This window comes from Coffea arabica, chromosome 10e (assembly GCF_036785885.1).
Source record: "Coffea arabica cultivar ET-39 chromosome 10e, Coffea Arabica ET-39 HiFi, whole genome shotgun sequence".
Classification (NCBI taxonomy): domain Eukaryota; kingdom Viridiplantae; phylum Streptophyta; class Magnoliopsida; order Gentianales; family Rubiaceae; genus Coffea; species Coffea arabica.
The window spans coordinates 10,241,635-10,260,326 of NC_092328.1; the positions used below are offsets into that span (position 1 = coordinate 10,241,635).

The 18,692-nt window shown below is 38.6% G+C and overlaps 3 protein-coding genes across 3 annotated transcripts; 1 reads left to right on the top strand and 2 right to left on the bottom strand.

Annotated features, from left to right (window-relative positions):
* Window positions 1–8,021: 8,021 nt before the first annotated feature.
* On the top strand, window positions 8,022–9,955 carry LOC140015088 (uncharacterized). Its single transcript, XM_072066968.1, has 3 exons — window positions 8,022–8,219; window positions 8,508–8,828; window positions 9,227–9,955. Exons 1-3 carry the CDS (start codon window positions 8,022–8,024, stop codon window positions 9,953–9,955), a joined length of 1,248 nt encoding a protein of 415 aa, XP_071923069.1.
* Window positions 9,956–11,468: 1,513 nt separating this feature from the next.
* Window positions 11,469–12,148, bottom strand: LOC113711259 (germin-like protein subfamily 1 member 13). The gene is made up of 3 exons (XM_027234423.1): window positions 12,011–12,148; window positions 11,726–11,796; window positions 11,469–11,637 (listed from the first exon to the last, which is right to left on the bottom strand). Exons 1-3 carry the CDS (start codon window positions 12,146–12,148, stop codon window positions 11,469–11,471), a joined length of 378 nt encoding a protein of 125 aa, XP_027090224.1.
* Window positions 12,149–16,891: 4,743 nt separating this feature from the next.
* On the bottom strand, window positions 16,892–17,999 carry LOC113710971 (germin-like protein subfamily 1 member 14). The gene is made up of 2 exons (XM_027234078.2): window positions 17,830–17,999; window positions 16,892–17,609 (listed from the first exon to the last, which is right to left on the bottom strand). The coding sequence occupies exons 1-2, from the start codon at window positions 17,948–17,950 to the stop codon at window positions 17,059–17,061; spliced, it is 672 nt and encodes a 223-aa protein (XP_027089879.1). The 5' UTR covers window positions 17,951–17,999; the 3' UTR covers window positions 16,892–17,058.
* Window positions 18,000–18,692: the final 693 nt, after the last annotated feature.

Below are 18,692 nucleotides of genomic sequence, written 5' to 3' on the forward strand. Positions count from 1 at the left end.
AGAAGGTTTTGAGTTTCATGACAGGAATAAGTTAAGAGCTGTGATGGCAAAATATCTTGAACAAATAAGTACGCGTGATGGAGGAGTGAGTGAAGAATTAAGATTATTGTTGACTTGTTTGGCGCCATCTACTAGTCCATGGAAGACCGTAACTCGTGTGCTTAAGAATTACTCTATTTATAAGGGTTATTGGGATTATGTAGAGGATGAAACACTGAAACAAGGCACAAGATTTTATCCTCCCTGAACAAATATGACAATGTCTAGCTAACGACGTTAAAGAAAGACGCTTATTGGGAGGCAACCCAATTTCTTTTAGTTATTTCTTCAGCTTTATTTCATAGTTTCAATATGTTTTCTTAGAATTTTTTCAGGTTTCTAGTTTAATTTTTCATTTTTTATGATTAGTAGGTGTTCCCCTGACATGACGTGCCCGCGTCAAGTCACCTGGAGAGCTCTTTTTTCGATCCTGGAGCGGACTGACTGACATGACGCACCCACGTCAACACGGCGTGTGGTAATGAGCAATTCTTGAACTCCCCATCAGAAGGGTTTCTACCCTTATGACGCCTCCGCGTCAACTGAGCACGTGGTAACCTTCAATTCAACGATTTTTCATCAGAAGGGTTCCTACCATCATAACGTGCCCACGTCGTATCCTAGGGAAGGGTAAAAACAAAACGAGACAATTTTTTTTTTCTTTTCCTTTTCCTTTTGTTTTTCCCTTTTCTTTTTTTTCTCCTTCTCTTTCTTTCTTCTTTCTTTCTCTTTTCTTCTTCTGTTCCTTTCCTTTTTCTTTCTTTCTTTCCTAGGGAAGGCCGCAAGACCGCAACTTTAGGATCTCAAATTCCACCGCCACCCGTCGATTGCCGTTGCCGCCACCAACGAGCTCTACATGCCCTTTTACTCGTCACCCGTAACTGTCCACGGACCCCCTAAATTCTCGAAAAGTTTCGTTGTCCCTTCTATTTCATCTTTTGATTCTTTATCTTTTACATTGAGGGCAATGTAATATTTAGGTGTGAGAGGAGTAGTATATTGGAAAAATTAAAATATAGGCATTTTTGTTTGATTTTTTGTCGAATTTTATTCAATTTTTCCTATCTTTATGCATACTTGTGGTTGTTCCTGATAAACGATGGTTAGACGTCTCAAATTTTTCTATTGCTAAGATTTTATATTCTAAATTGTTAAGTATGACATAGTTAAATCTAAGAGTATCTCTTTGGTGAATATTTGAGATTTTGTGACTTTTGCATTTTTGGGTTAACTTCTCTAAGTATTGTAAATATATATCTAGCAATTTTTTGTGCAAATTGGTTCAATTATTAATCTTAGTTCTCCATATTTAAGAAATGAAGCAGATTTTTGTGATTTTTAATTTTAATATGGTGCTTATTTATGAACAGTATTTGGCTATACTCCGCTAGTATTGTTGTCTAGTAACCGAAGATTTTCACCACAAGTATCGATTTTCGCGTCAAAAAGCGACGATAATTATGAATATGTGATCCTTTAGCGATAAAAGTTGAGTAATCGGGCTCTTTCATTTGGCAGATGTCGGAGTTCACGTCAAAAGGCTTGCATGGCTAAGGACTAAGATTTTTCCCTAAAAAAAAGAGAAGAAAAAAAATAAGAGCTCAAGTATGGGGATATTTTTTAAAAAATGAGCTAATAGTGAAAAATATGGAGGTGTTTGAATGAATTGTTAGTCTGTTGATCCATGAGTTTAATGTTGAGATTTTGTTTAATAGTTGAACCGTTTGCTGGCGAATGTTAGTTGAATATTTTATATTCTTAGATTAGTTAGTCATAAATTGGAAGAGTTCTTGATCTTGAAAGCTAACTGGAGAGATATTTCTTACAAATTATCACTAATACTTGACATGTGTTTTAATTGTATTTTGGCAATAGAAGATTTGAACAATAGCCATTGTTTGAATTTGATTGCTTGATTTGTTGTTCTCATTCTTGAGGACAAGCATGGTTTAGGTGTGACAGGTGCCGAACCTGTGCAATAATAAATACCTACTCAAGAAAATTACAAATTTTGTATATAGCGGTGAGTAGGGTCGAATCCACAGGGACTGGGAATAATTCGTTTCTTCTCGAGTTCAGAGTATGGGGGGTTTTTGATGGGAGGAAAATAAAAAATGAAATAAAACAAACAAAATTCAAAACTAACTCACAAAGCACAATTTACTAAAAATAGCAATTAATAAAAGTTCTACCCAAAGGATCAGCTGTTCAGGCACGGTCCAATTAAATGATCATCGATACAAAAATATTTCATCCATTCATCACTAGGTTGGTTATAGTTATCAACAAGGTCTGACAACCAGTTCTTCCTTACTTTTTCGACAGTCAAGGTACGATCATTGACTGCTTCTCTAACCAGATAACAACCCTAGGTACGACCGTAGGAATTTAATTATCTAATTGCACTGAAACTAGAAGAACCCAACCCTAACTAATAAACATGCTAAGAGGGTTTATTTAAGTTAGATCTTACATTTCCCCAACATAAACCCAATTATGGTGGTTGTCACTAGGTATCGACTAAACGAACAATTACAGATTCAATTTAGTTAATATGACAGTAGGCTATTAAATTAAATCAAATACCCTGCCGTTGATATTCAATTAATAAAATACCCATGAACAATTAATTCAGGAAACGTACGAATAGCAACAAATTGAAAAAAGTAATGAAAGTTTGATTAGATCTCACAGATGTTATGGACCGCGCCTTCGCGTTAACCTTTGTGTAGAAGAAAAACCTAACCGCTCCTCATCGTATCAATTTTGCGTGGGTTGGTTGATTTCATCCGCACAGTCATCAGCGAAATTGGAACGATGGAGTAATGACGAAAGAAAGAAAAGAAAACGTCTTCCTTGTCTTTGCGTTAATGTTCGTACTGAAGCCGAAGTACAACGCAAAAGCCAACGAAAATTGTACAGAGCCAAAGCCAAAGCCAAAGAGTCAAAAACGTGAAAGCCAAAAAGCAAGAGAAGAGTCTACAACGTCTGACAGTTAGGGAAAAAGAAAACTAAAGCTATCTAATTCCTAATACGTGAATCTGGCTTTCTTTTTGCCTTTTGTAGCCGCCGCTAGCCAAAGCAATTAGGAGCAGGACTTGTCTATGGGTTTTAATCCCACACATCTGGTTCACATGGACCTAGTGCCTTAATTGGGTCTCCTGCTATTGGTCCCGCGGATCCGGCTTTTCGAGAGCATCTACCTTTTCTGGCATGGCCACACTCTGAGATGAAAGGTCTTCTGGAAATTTGCCTCAAGAGATTACTTTTAACGCCAATAATCTGTAATTCATACAAATATGAAATATGAGCAAAACCTCAATATTTAGCACAGTAAGTAGCTAAAATTAGGACAAAATAATAGTACAAAATGTGCCAAATAACCGCTCTATCAAGGTGTGGGGGAAATTGATAGGTTGCATTTTTGTCATTAATTTTATGGTTATTTTTCTCTTTTATTTTATCAAATATTGTGTTAATTAGTGGATTCTACTTATATTTGGTAATTGTGCTGATTGTATTGATTGTAGGGATTTGGAGTGAAAAAGAGTTAAGAACGTGAATTTTAACTAATTTATGTGCAATTCGGCGTGGGTGTGTCAAGGTCCACTTTGTATGTCCAAAAACTCGAGATTTGGCACGTGATTTTCAACCTTGAATTGGAGTTGGTTTGAAGTCATGGAAGTCAGGCTTTGCGCCACAAAACTAGTCTCCTATTCCTATTAGGACACTAGTATAGTTAGTTATCTTGATTTTTTGAGACAATCTTTTTATCTAGTAGAAAGTTTATTTTATTTAGGAATCTACAAAATAGGAGTGATTGGCTAGTTTCTTGAGTGATTAGTACTTCCGAAAAGGCAACAATTGTCTTGACTATTCTGGGGCCAATTGGAACTTACTTTCATTTGGGTAGTAATAGTTTAGTAGTAGTAGGAGTCTAGTTAGTAGCAATTTTCTTTAGTCATTTCCTTATTTCTTTATGAGGAAAGGAACCGTGACTCCTTGGGGAGGACAGCCGCTTGGCCTCTAGATTCTGCTGGCCTTTTCATTAGTTTTAGAGAAAAACTTATGCGATCAAATTCAAGGGAGTCTTGCGGATTTTCCTTGAGGATGTGTAGCTAAATCTCCGTTTTCTAGTCGAAGGTCAATTTGAAGATTCGGTTCCAAACATCTGTGAAATCGAATTAGTTTACTTATTTCTTTTATTCATTGGTATTCATACGTTTTCTGGTTTAATTTCTTATGATTGTTTTGTTATTTGAATGTCAAGGGCTTGATATTCGAATTAACCTAATAATCTATTGCCAAAATCGATCTTTGGCAAGAGTGTAATCAAGAGTGCCTCTAGGGTACTGAATTTCTACACCAACTCTATACAAAAATAGATTATCTACTTCGTCAGCAATTGCTACTCTGCCCGATCAATCATCAATGGAGTAAATTTGAAGATAATAGAAACGTAGAAACAGGGAGCTTCCGGATCTCACAGAATTCCAATAAATTGCTTGTCCTTGTCGTGATCAATCTGAGATTTCGGTTGGATTGATTCTGTCCGAATTATTCTTGCTATTTTCTTCTGTTTTCTTGAATTAATTTAGATCAATCTCTACCTAAGATTCTTGGGATATATGAGTTAAAGTCTTGCACATCATGTGTTTGAAAAAATGCCATAAGGAAAAAATGAATTAAAGTTCGGTTGGAGGAGATACTTTAGATAGGAACTTCCAAGGACATGGCTGTCTTCTAGCATTCTGTTGGGGGGTGTCCCTTGCCTTCTCAGGCTTTCCAATGTAAAACCTTCGCTGCCCTTTTCTCAGAAGGATCACCACAGTCGGTTTTCTCTGTCAAAGCGGCATCATCAACACATAAGGGGAGGCCGGCACTGCTATTTTCACAGGATGCCCTTGAAAGGATTTCTACTCCCTACAAGTATGCCCTGGTGAGTAAGTTCTCTAGGGGCAGGCAAAAAATGGAGGGAGTGCACAAGTTTTTCCTCTCATTAGATTTAAGGGAAGCAGCATCTGTGGGTTTGCTTGACTCTAGGCATGTATTCATTAATCTGTCCCATGAAGTTGATTATCATAGGCTATGGTCTAGAAGCATTTGGTATGTCCATGGATTCCCGATGAGGGTCATCAAGTGGTTGACAGCTTTTCATGTGGACAAGGAGCCATCGGTCGCACCCGTTTGGTTCCAGCTTCCTAAGCTACCGGTTCTTTATTTCAACAGAGAAGTTTTATTTCAGATTGTCTCCACGCTGGGTACGCCATTGTTTGTGGATACGGCAACGTCGGAGATGACGCGTCCAAGTTGTGTGCGAGTATGCGTGGAGGTCGATCTGCACAAGCCTCGACCATTACGTGTATGGATTGGCAACGGTGACCATGATGGATTTTGGCAGAGTTTCATACCAGAAAACCTCCCGCCATACTGTGCGCATTGCTTTCGGCAGGGGCATAGGGTGAAGGAGTGTCATGTTCTTCGGCCAGACCTCCATGTCACCAAAACTGAGGGTGCGAAGCAAGAAAACACTAGCCCGCAAAAAATAGTGGTGCAACAAAGAAAATTAGGAGGAAACGAGGCTGACCACTCTGGACCATCAGGTGGGCAGATGGTGGCAGCGCAGGTGCAAGTTCCTCACCTGCATGTGACCTCAGTGCTAGCGGAGAGGGCAACCACTGCGATGGAGGACAACCATAAAGAGCCTGCTGTGTAGGGGGATGTGGAGGAGAGGCCGCCTCCATTGGTGCTGGCTGCGCCTGTATCTGGCCCGCAAATTGGTAGGGACGGCGAAGGGCCAGCTAGAGAAGGAGGTTCGACTCATTGGGGTGAGTTTACGATTATCGAGGGGGAGGAGCTAGGGGGTGTGGCCAACCACGAACGTGAGGGTCATCCTGAAGCACAGGGAGTGAGGTCCGGGGTGTCTACAAAGTCACCACAACTTCCGCAGCCAGTGGAGGGGCAGTTTGGAACCTTGGGTAGGATAACTCTTCTAGTGATAGAGGCCCTACAACAACCAGCCAACAGCGAATTACACTTGGAGTGGGGTAGCGTACAGATGACCGAAGGTTGCTTGGGTGAGGGGGCAACGGTACCAACCGGGGAGGATAGCGATGCAAGTGATGACGAAAGGGAGTTTGATCTGCCTCATGTGCCTGGAAATTTATCGCCAAGGTTGGTGGTAGTACTAGAGCCGACTCTGAATACTACTAGTATGGAGTTAAACATTGATTCCCTCGATGATAATCGCAAGCGGGGTAGGAAGGCAAAGGAGAATGGACTACGTGCTCAAATTCAACCAGACAGGCAGCTCCGGTCCTCAACTAATATCAATAACTCATTCCAGGTATTACGTAATGATTAATACGCTAATGTGGAATATTAGAAGGGTGTCAAAAATGCCCAATCTGAGAAGATTGAAAAATATTATTCGCATGCATGGTGTTCAATTTGTCGCACTCTCTGAGCCAAAATTAGATGTATCTCGAGTTGAGTCCATTCGCATGAGGTTATCTTTTGACTATGCAATTATTAATGTTTCGGAAGATCTCTGGATTTTTTATAATTGCCCTTTTGTTTGCTCCATTGTTGGTAATCCTAATCAGCATATTTCCCTATCTATTCAACACCCGTGGTTGTCGGGGCCAATGATTTTCTCATTTGTTCATTCTTTGTGTTCGGTGGAGGGACGTCAGGATTTATGGGAAAAACTTTTAGCTGACAAACCTTATTCCCTGCCTTGGTGTATTGGGGGAGATTTCAATGTTATTATAGATGCTCATGAAAAACGAGGTGGGAGACCATTCTCGGTTGCAAAGGGTATTGAATTTTTGGCCTTCATAGAGGAGGCTGAGGTGTTTGATGCAGGTTTTTTAGGGTCCAGTTTTACATGGTGCAACAATCGGAGGGGAATGGCTAGAATTTGGAAGAGACTAGACCGATTGCTCATTAATGGGAAGTGTACTGAGTTGGCCTCGGCGATTTTAGTAGTTCATTTACCTAGACATCCATCTGACCATGCCCCACTGAGAATCTCGTTTGCTTCGAGGCTAGACAATAGGCCGCGACCGTTTCGCTTCTTAAATGTATGGACATCCAAGCCAGAGTTATTAAATGTAGTTAGAACGGCCTGGAGCACAGAAATTCAAGGATCACTGTTACGAATTTTGTGCTCAAAGTTGTTGGCTACCCGTCGGGCGATTCAGCAATGGAATAAGCAGCACTTTGGAAATATAAGTACTACTGTTGCGGATGCTGAGTCTGGGCTTGCACGGACACAGGAAGGGGGGGGAACATTATGATCCGTTGAGGGTCGCGAGGAGCTTCACAAGGCACAAGTGGAGTTGAATAGGGCATTGGCAATTCAAGAACAATTTTGGAGGCAAAAATCAAGGGTCAAGTGGCTCAATAGTGGGGATCAGAATACAAGGTATTTTCATGCAGTGGTCAAGCAGAGGAGAGTACAGGGGGCGATACACAGGGTGAAAAATTCGTATGGCGAGTGGGTGGACAAGGATGATGACATAGCGCATGAGGTGGTTGAGTACTTCTCTGGCCTATTTTCGGGGTCCATGGACTCTTGTCCGGGGGATTTAGTGCATTTAATTCCGTCAATGATCACAAGTGAGGAGAACGCATTGTTGGCAGAAGTGCCTGACTTGGAGGAGCTTCGACGTATAGTGTTCACCATGGACGGGGAGAATGCTGCGGGTCCGAACGGGTTTACAGGGAAGTTCTTCATGTTCGCATGGGATATCATTGCTTAGGACCTGCACAGAGCGGTGGTCAATTTCTTCTGTGGAAGTGAGTTACCTAGGTTTATTACTTCCACCTCAATTGTTTTGCTACCTAAAGTTTCGAATCCCCAGGATTTCTCTAAATTCAGACCGATTAGTTTCTGCAATTTTTTCAACAAATTATTATCCAGAATTTTGGTGGGGCAGCTGGGCTCTGTTATACCGAGAATTATCTCGCCCCAACAGATGGGGTTTGTCAAAGGCAGAAACATAACAGATAATTACTTGCTAACTCAGGAGTTGATATCCACCATAGGAAAGAAGGCAAGAGGGGGGAATGTTGCCCTAAAACTGGATATGAGTAAGGCATATGATCAGATGTCTTGGAGACATATTATTACCATGTTGCGAGCATTTGGTTTTGGAGAGCGATTTATAGATCTGGTCTGGTGGCTTATTTCTTACGTGTGATTTTCAATTGTAATTAATGGAACATCGCATGGATACTTCAAATCTAGCAGGGGGTTACAACAAAGGGATCCACTATCTCCAGTGCTCTTTATTATTGGTTCGGAAATGCTGTCACGAGGGCTGAATTCTCTAGCATCACAACACAGTTTTGTAGGGTTTCGAGTCCCAATGGGCTGTCTCGTCATCACGCATCTAGCTTTTGCTGATGACGTAATGATTTTTACCAATGGGTCTATTGCTGCTTTAAAACGAACCATGTAGGTGCTCGAGGCGTATCAGCTTTCCTCAGGACAATTGGTCAATGCTCAAAAGAGTGGATTCTTGGTTCATCCGATTTTACCACCAGCTCGGAGAAGAGTGATTGAGCGGATTACGCAATTCACTAGACAGGAGTTGCCCATTCGTTATCTTGGCTTTCCTTTGTATCTGGGAATGAGCAAGTCAGCTTACTTTGGAGAGGTGTGTCAAGCGGTGCTGGCTCGAATTATGTCTTGGAAGTCAAGATTGATATCCCTGGGAGGGAGAATAGTCTTGATAAAGCATATGCTCGCATCCATCCCAGTTCACTTACTATCAGCTGCGGTATGTCCCGTCTCGATTTTCAATCGAATAGAGCAGGCTTGTGCGAATTTTCTATGGGGATCAGCAGGGGAAGGGACAAAGTTTCACTAGATTAGATGGTTTCAGTTATGTCTTCCGGTTGAGGAGGGGGGAGTGGGTTTCAGAAAGCTACAAGATGTGTACTCGGCATTTTCCTGTAAATTGTGGTGGACTTTTCGGACTGGAAAGTCGCTTTGGGCACAGTTTATGTGAGCTAAATACTGCAGGGACCTTCATCCGTGCCAGGTGGAATTGCGTTGGTTTAACTCATCGACGTGGAGACGAATGTTAAATATAAGCCGACAGGTGGAGTTATCCATGTTATGGGTGGTGAATGCGAGGTCATGTAATTTTTGGGTTGACAACTGGTTGGGAAGTAGAGCTCTATGTTTGAAAGCTATGGTGAACCCGATCCTCTCCTTCAAGGATTCCTCACTAATGGGGAATGGAACGGTGCTATGCTAAGGCAATATATACCGCAAGAACTCATCCCTCTAATTCTACAACACCTAGTCCCAAACGGAGATCGCCGAGACGAGGTGGTATGGAGCCAGACGGATTCGGGAAAATTCACGTTGGCATCGACATTTCAGGAGGTCTGTCAGGCTCGGAATTACCTCGTCTTACACTCTCAGGTATGGCATTCTCGGATTCCGTTGAAAGTTCCATTCTTCATGATGCGTTTATTGTTGGAAAAATTGCCTTTAACTGATGTCTTGCGGAGGGTTGGAGTCCAATTGGCTTCAAAGTGCTTGTGTTGCCAGGAGGGTGCGATTGAGACACTGGAGCATGTGTTCGCGGAGGGTCAAGTTGCAAAGGGTGTCTGGAGTTATTTTGGCAGGATTTGTGGGGTAACACAACTTGGCTCGTCACTATGGGCATGGCTAACGGCTTGGTGGCCGTTCTCCCCTCGGCATGCGGTAAGAAGGTTCCTCTTCTCGGTTCTTCCCAGTTTTATATGTTGGCATATTTGGAAGGCTCGGAACGTTGCATACTACGAAGGAAGGCAGAAGCCAGTGGCGAGGATTTGTCATGCCATTTTTTTAGATGTGATAGGGGTGGTTGAGATTCAGTTTAACCAGAGGCTTGGGGTGCACACATTTCTTTAGCTATATGAGTGGACAACTCAACAACCATCGCATTATAGTTTTCACCTGGTGTCTCAATCGCAATACGGATGGATGCTCCAAGGGAAATCCAGGAGTGAGTGGTGGTGGGGGAATACTTTGTGATTCATCAAAATTACCATTGTTTGCGTTCTCAACTTACTTTGGGGAACTTTCGAGTTTGCGCGCAGAGGCATTGGCCTTGGCAATGGGGCTTCATTTGTGCGTTCAAAAGGGGTTTACCAATGTAAGTATTCAAGTTGATTCTCTAGTTCTCGTTGGGATTCTTCAACGGCGGCTCCAGTGCCCGTGGGTGATACGACGGGAGGTAGACCAAATTTGGGGCATGATTACCGATGTGGCGCGATTTTCTCAATGCTACAGAGAAGTAAATAAGGTGGCGGACAGTCTGGCAAAGGTGGGTGCGTCCAGCCATAACCGGAATGTCACCATTTATGATGAGTTCAATGCAATTCCAAGACAGACGCAAGGGGAAATTCGCATAGACAGGTTAGGCATGCCTTCCCTCAGGTGGAGGAAAGTAGGTTAACCTAGGAGGTTGGCTAATTCGTGATTCTTTAGAAAGAAGTAACAGATAGATTTATTGCTTCAGATACAGGTGATGGTGCACTCGTACCAGTTGCTTGATAGTATGAAGGTCCTGGTACACGAAAGGGTTTGATGATCATTCATGGGAACCTGCTGACCGTCTTGCAAACATTGGAATGGAATCGCGAATTACTTCGATTTATGAATCATTCTGTGAACTGCCTCGCTAGGTGAGAGGTGACTTTGCTCTTCATCAATTGGGATTTCCAAACTTTCGTAGAGTTAGAATATAGCAAGTGTCATGTAATATTTTTCTTGAAAAAAAAATCTATTGCCAAATTTACCGGTTAAATTCGTAATTGTTTGATTGGTTAATACCATTGGCCACTAGCGTGATTGGCCCCATGTTAGGAAAACGTATGATCTAATTTAAACAAACCCTCGTAACGTGTTTGTTGATTAGGGTTGGACTTTTCTAATTCTTAATGCAATTGAGGAATTGAATCCTACGGTCGTACCTAGGATTATTTCTTGGTTAGGGAAATAGTTAACGCTCGTACCTTGATTATCGAAAAAGTAAGAAAAAGTTGGTTGTCTATCGTATGTATGGCAACTATAATCAATCTATTAATGAGTAATTGAATTATCATTGCATCGATGATCAGTTGAATGAATCGTGTCTGAAAAGTTGTACATTTCGCTAGAGTCGTACTTGTTATTGATTAATTCCTATTTATTTCCGTTAGTTGTTTTATTAGTTGGTTAATTAGTTATTTTATATTTTTCAAAAATCCCCCATATTCTGAACTCTAGAAGAAATGAATTATCCTCAATCCCCGTGGATTCGACTCTACTCATCGCTATATACAAAATTTGTATTTTTCTTGTATAGGTAATTATTATTATACAGGCTCGACAACCTGTCAATTTTTATTTAGAACAAATCCATGGATCCTTTCGAGTTGTCTCAAGAAAACCATGCCTCAAGTAAGTCAATGACTTTATTGTCAAGCAGCAACGCCTTAGTGAGAACATCCAGAGAAATGGGAGGATTTGATCCAAAGACTGCATTTGCAATAGTATTGACTAGTGGATTTTGGCTGCTGAAACCAGCAAATGCAACAGCATTCATCTTCCTAACATTAAATTGGAAGTGAATCAGGCCTTTTTTTTTGATAAAACATAAGTCAATATTATTAATCATCCAGCTGGAAATCGTCCAACACGATTTGCTTGATAAAGTAATCTGCACTAATGGCAGAAAATGCATTGAAAATATCACAAATATATTTGATCTGAAAAATCATAAGATTTAATAGAGTTACAGAATATAAAAAATTATATTGTGAATCACAAATCATCAAATCTGACCAATTGAACGAACTGTTCCATAGATATCTGTGCATATCTATTCCCTCAGATCTGCGATCCAACTGGTTCAAGTTCAAAGCTGATGTTGAGATCGGACAAGAAAGCCCAAGAAATTTTAGATCTAGGTTTTCCAGCTACCCTTGCTGTGGTATTCTTCCCGCTGCTTTTGTAGCTATCCATCTTGTTATTAACCTTGGGCAGAGGCAACACAAGTTCGTCGCCAAAGTAGTCGGCGCAGATAACTTCCACTTCCACGGATGGATGAAACACCGACATTGTAAAACACTTGAGAGACTTTGGTTCAATGGATTGGTCTTCTTCTTCTCCTGCCGCTGCTACTGCTGTGATGAAAAGTACTACTATGTGAAGAAAACTGGGGAAAGAGTACCTTTATATATACATAGAAAGGAGCTACCAAATCCTATGCATCTTTGGAGAATGAAATCGGCTTCATGTTTTCTTTTCTTTTGGGGAATGCCAGCGAATTTAGCAAGCGTTGGTTTCTGATGTTTCCTAATCTCGCAAAGGCACATCGTTGTTGTTGTGCATGTATAGATCCAATTCTATGGGAACTTGGGACTGGACTTTATTTTTTTCCACCTTGAATTCGGAATATGGATTTTCCACGCCAAGAAGCCGACAATGGATATATTTGACTTGAGAGCATTTTCTTTTGGAAATACACAATTTTTTACTAGAGAAGTATCCGAGTCCATGCATGAACCAAAGATAACGCGCATTAGGAAAGTGATTTACGATACCAATTTATTAATGGAATGCTTGAGTAGAATTTTTTTTTGCCAGTCATCAACTGGGAAGTTCTACATGCTCCTTATTTTAAGTTTTGTATTTTTCAATATTGAATTCTTGTTTACTCTTACTATTATGAACTAATCTATATCTAGGGTTAGGATTTTGTGAAGGAGTTTTGATTATTTAGCCAACTTAAATTCTATACCTTTACCTTGGTTTATCTATTTTGATTTAATTACATGTTTGTGTCCAGCCATCAGAGATTTGCTCTTAAAATTTGTATTGAATTGAAAAGGTTTATATAACCGTGCACTAGATAAATAGATATATTTAACCTAATCATGAGAATAGGTCAAGGTTTGTATGATATAATTAAATTATCTAAGATTTTAAAGGGTTTAATTAAATATATATGATCTTGAAAAATACGTGAGATTGAATTAGGCACAATTTATATATATCAAGAGATAATTTAATATACTTTTGGGTGATACGCTCTTGGTATGTCCATAAATTAATTGGATTGTAATTCTAACTCTGGATCAAAAATCTGAACCCTGAGTTTTGCCAATTGTTTTCTTACCACTACGCTGTTTGGTTTGGTTATCTATTTAATTTCTTAATTAGTAGTTAAAAACCTTTTTAAATTTAAATTTATTATTTTTCATAGTAATTAAAGTAGAAAAATTAACTCCTCCCTCTAGATTCAACTCTTGGAATATTCCAAATCATTTTATTACTACGATTGACCTTGTATATTTGCAAAAATTTGTCGATCAACAACATGTTCTATAGTTGTAAGGAATTACTATCAGTATTGGGATCATTGATTGCAACACAAAAATCCTCCAAAGGGCTAGGATCAGAAGCGACAGCAGGGGATAAAAGTAGTGCCATTGTGGCAATGATTATGAGGGATGAGATCTAGTATTTCTTACGCTAACTCTTTGGCTGATGGTTTGAGGGATTTGGGCAAAGATTTGAAGCTATATATAGGCATATTTCATTTGACAAGTCACCAAGCTTATCTCTATTAATTAGTTGAAGAAAATTAGAGTACTGGACAACTAGGTCTGCAGGTTGGTTAATTAGTGACTTCTCATGCTTAGTTAAGTCAGCAAGATGAATCCTTCCTCAACAAGTAGGTACATGCATTTATCTAGCTGAACTCTTTTTTTTTTTTTAATTTTTTAATTTTTCTTTTTCTTTAATCTCCCCCTGCCGGTGGGCGGCCCCTCTCCTCAATGTTATGGCCCAAACAATATGATTATTTCTCCTTGGCTTTGTCCTTCACTGGAAAATGTTCGAACCTTGAATGGGCACTTTTGTTTCTCTTAATGAAAATTGGTTTGGGCACATAGTCTACGATGTAACAAGGTGGCCCATGTTTTTGCATGAAATTTTAGATTTGTTACCACTTGATTTGTATTGTAGGAGAGCATGTTGCACCAAATTTATAAGCCTATCTCTTCTTATGGCTAATATTCTAAGTATTCAATATTGGTTTTCCCTTCCTGTTCCTACAGAAATAAAAATAAAAAAGAAAGGTGTATACCAATTGGAAAGGTCTTCTATCAGCTTTGATTTCCTGATTAAAATTTTACTTTGATGGTAAAAAGTTTGGAAAGGTCATGAAGTTGTTCTTGAAATCCATGTAATTCTAGATATAATGATTTTTTCTTTTGAACTTCCTCCAAGTAATATCGAGAACTTCCAAAAGATTCTAATGATATGGCTTTTTATTTATTTATTTTATAAATAGGAGATTTTGAATCCAAGAATTGCTACTTATAATGCCTCCCTCGATATGCTTTGTTTGAATGGTCAAAGTACAACTAATACTTCGAAATTACTCCTTGGTGCAAGAGAGTTAGCTATGAGAAGCAGCCAGAAATTCAATCTTAATTATCCTTTTTAAGATTAGATCCTCTGACTAAATATACTTAGTTGGATATGCAATAATGAATTAGAGCATTAACTTGATCCAAACTCAAAGGTTTTGTGATAAAAAGTACTATCCCAGGCCATTGTATTTTTCCATATCACCTAGTCAAACCTTATTTATTCTAGGAGTTAAGAAGTTAATATTCATGCACTTCTGCCCACTCTAAATCCCGAGAAATTTTGTTCCACAACTAATCTCATTTGCAAAGTCTTATAAATATTCAGTTAACGGTATTAGTTGATTCAAAAAGGTCATGATTGCAACTTAAACTCCAATACTAATCCAGCTTTAATTCTAGGTAATCATTTTTCATGACCTGGTTTTTGAAAATATGGAAAGTAGTTAACTCCAACCACGTGATTGAAAAATCATTCACTTCCAGACTGGCCAGAGGAATTTCTTTGCCTCTTTCCTGAAAATGATATATGTACTTCCGTGAAGGATAAGGGAAGCTCGAAAGTCTTTGTTACTAGTTCAACTAGACGAATAAATATCTCTTGCCTTTTCCTAGGATAAGAATAGATAGATTCAGGAAAGACTTGATCCCTGATTATCTATATACATTTAAAATGATATTTGAAATTGATTTAGATTTTAATATGGTATAGTCACAGGTGGCGTCTTAAATTCCAAATTAGAAGTTGTAAACAATTAACTAAAAAGGTAATTAGTTTTGTTACAAACCTGATTTAGTTATCTCCATCGTTCGGATTTGGATCGCTTGACCGGACGGCCTTTGTAGTCCACGCTTCCTTCAACGATGTCGAGGAGTTTCAATGGCCTCCGTGGCTGTAGAGACAGCGGCCATGATTCAAGTCTCCAGCCAGCCAGCCCACGGAGGTGCAGTTTTCACCTGCGTGTGGAGCTAGCTGGAGTTTTTTTTTTTTTTTTTTTTTTTTTTTTTTTTTTTTTTTTTTTTTTTTTTTAAAGAATTAAAGTAATTATTTGATTTGCAGAGCAAATTATCAGGCACAGCACAAAAATGCTTAAATATCTCATTGGGACGATTCTTGTGAACTAGAAACTAGTGTGTAGCTCACTGACTAATAATACAACTAAGAAATAGGCAATAGAACCACCAAGAATGTCAATTTCAGGCCATCAGAAACCAGAAATCATACATCTGATGATGGCTTCTGTACCAGGCTGGAGTTTTTTCATTTGTTTTTTTGGCTGTTGGTTTAATTTTATTCACTTGTTATTGTTTCAAATGGTAAGCTGGATGTTGAATTTGAATCGTGCCACAGAATTTGTGGTGTTTGCATGCTAACTATTACTTTTTATTCGTTGAGATTTTAGAAGTCAAATTGACTTTAATTCACTTTACTCGACCTTGAATTCAATCAAGTCTAGCCTAATCGAATTCAATTAAACTTAATTTAGCTCACCTAATAAAAATTTATATTTTACATATAATTTAAAAAATATATATAATCAACATTTCATTATAATAAATAAAAATATAATATAAATAAATAATATATATATATATATATATATATATATATATATATATATATATATATATATATGGAGGAGGGATGAATTAAATAGTGCCAAAGGAGGGAATGCAAGCGATAAGTTTTGGATTCAACACCTTCCACTTATATACTAATATATATATTGAAAGCTCATGAGTTTTTTTGACCGAACTACTCGAGCTGGTGATTTGTTGTCGCGCACCCCCAATGATGATTTTATTTGTATTGAACTTTGCCCTTTTTGGTGTGAATTGAACTTGGTGCTTATTTGTTTTGTCATATATATATCCATCATATATCCATCAACCCCAGAAGGGAAAAAATGACAGAAGACAAACTTAACGATATGTTATTTGTAGAGGTAGGTTGGACTTTGTGTTATTTGGTTTGTCGTGAATCTAGCAACCCATAAAGGAAAGAAAAAAGACAAAGTTGAATATTCATTCTTAGACTTGAGAAGTACTTAAAAGTCATTTCACCTTTACGCTCATTAGTTGCTTTCACTTAAGTTGAATGCAATGGCTGGGCTTGAACTTGCAACTTCTGCCTTAATAAGGCGATGTTATGACCAACTGAGCAAGATTCCCCACGTCAATTGATGAGACAAAGATCTTATAAATTATTTTTGATATGTCAATTCAATTTAAAATTTTCCCCTTTTCCTCTGTGTTCTTCAATTACCGTTACAAAAATAACAATAAAATTTCTTAATAATGATGACTAGCCAATATTTGTCTTATTTTGCCACTTTGATAATTGCCCAAGAATTCGGCAATTCGCCAAATTAAACATTTCTAAAGCTGTCATCTTCATTTTTTCTTCCGTTTCAACAAAAATAACTTGAACTAAAAAGGAGAACTTATTTAATAATATATCACTTTATGCTCACACATATAATACAGTTTTATGATATTATCATATCAATCTTTGCAATGCCCTGTGCATACATGGCACAAAAGTCATGCTAGTAGAATTTAGGACAAATCCATGGATCCTTTCGAGTTGTCTCAAGAAAACTGTGCCTCAAGAGCGTCAATGACTTTCTTGTCAACTTGGAATGCCTTAGTAAGAACACCTAGAGAAATGGGGGGCTCTGTTCCAAAGACTACATTTGCAATAGTATTGACCCCTGGATTTTGGCTGCTAAAACCGGAAAATGCAAGAGCCTTCGTCTTCCCAAGATTTTGTATGAAGTGAACCAGACCTTCTGGGAACACAAAAACATCTCCTGGATTCAAGACTTTGGTAAAAAGGCGATTTTTCATGTTATTTGGTGGATTTGAAGTGACAAAACTAGCAGCCAGAGTGCCCTCTACCGCAAATATGACCTCGGTTGCACGCGGATGAGTATGGGGTGTGTTTACACCATAAGGAGCGAAGTCGATACGAGCTAGGGAAATTCCAAAAGTGTTGAGCCCTGGTAGATTGTTGACAAGCACACGAGTGACATTAGAACCAACTGGATTGTTTGTATTTCCAGGTATGTTGAATCCCTGGAAGAAGAAATCGTTGGCAGTCACAACCTTTGGATCCTTGCATATCTTTCCGTTCACAAACACTGCATTCAAAAAACTAGGTGTTAATAATGTGATAATGCGGAAAAAACAAACCCACATTGCTTTTTGCATGTCTTACTAGGTATCATGCACAATGTAGTGAAAAATTAAATAAACAAAGAGATAACTTATATGTCAAGGCAAACATGACAGGACACAAAAATCGTACTTAGAATAAAGAAACATATTTCGCTACATTTTCTGCTAGTTAGAAGGAATTACCAGCAGCTTTGGGATCATTGATTGCAACACAAAAATCCTGCAGAGGGCTAGGATCAGAAGCGATAGCAAGGGATGAAAGCAGTGCCATAGCCGCTATGGTTATCAGGAACGGAGCTCCCATGGTGATTGTGGACGAGATCTAGTATTTCTTGTGCTAACTCTTCGGTTGATGGTTCGAGGAATTTGGGCAAAGATTTGAAACTATATATAGGCATATTTCATTCGACAATTCGCCAAGTTTTTCTCTCACATCAAGAAAATTACACCTGACCGACAATTAGGTCTACAGGCTAGGTTGGTGGCTTTTTAATACTTAAATATTAAGTCAGTAAGATGACTCTTTTCTCAACAACTTGGTACATGCATTTATCTAGCTGAGACTCTTAGCTGAACTTTCTGATAAGTGACTAATTTGATCTATATTTAATGACATTTTATGTTATTTTCAGTCATTTTTACAATGCTATAGGAAGAAAATGGATTATTTTGGCTATAATTAGTTTAAAATGCTCTTAAGTGTTTAAATGAGGTTTATTTCCCTTTTTACTTGCATTTTGTTCATAATTTTGGTAGGAGTTGGAAATAGACTTCATTTGGATGAAAAAGAAAAGTTGACAGATTTGATACATTTTTGTATTTTAGCTATAATTTGAGCTACAATGATTAGATTGAGATGATTCTTAAATCATTTTTAAGATAAGAGATAGGTCTACAATTCTTGTGAAAACGTCGAAATCCAGTTTAAAGGTTTTCTAGGTCAAAAAGCTGAATTACAGCAACCAATTTCTATGGTCAAAGCTGAAACTAGGCATTGAACAGTCAAGGGTTTTTCAGTTATTTTGTAGCCTACATAAATTTAAATG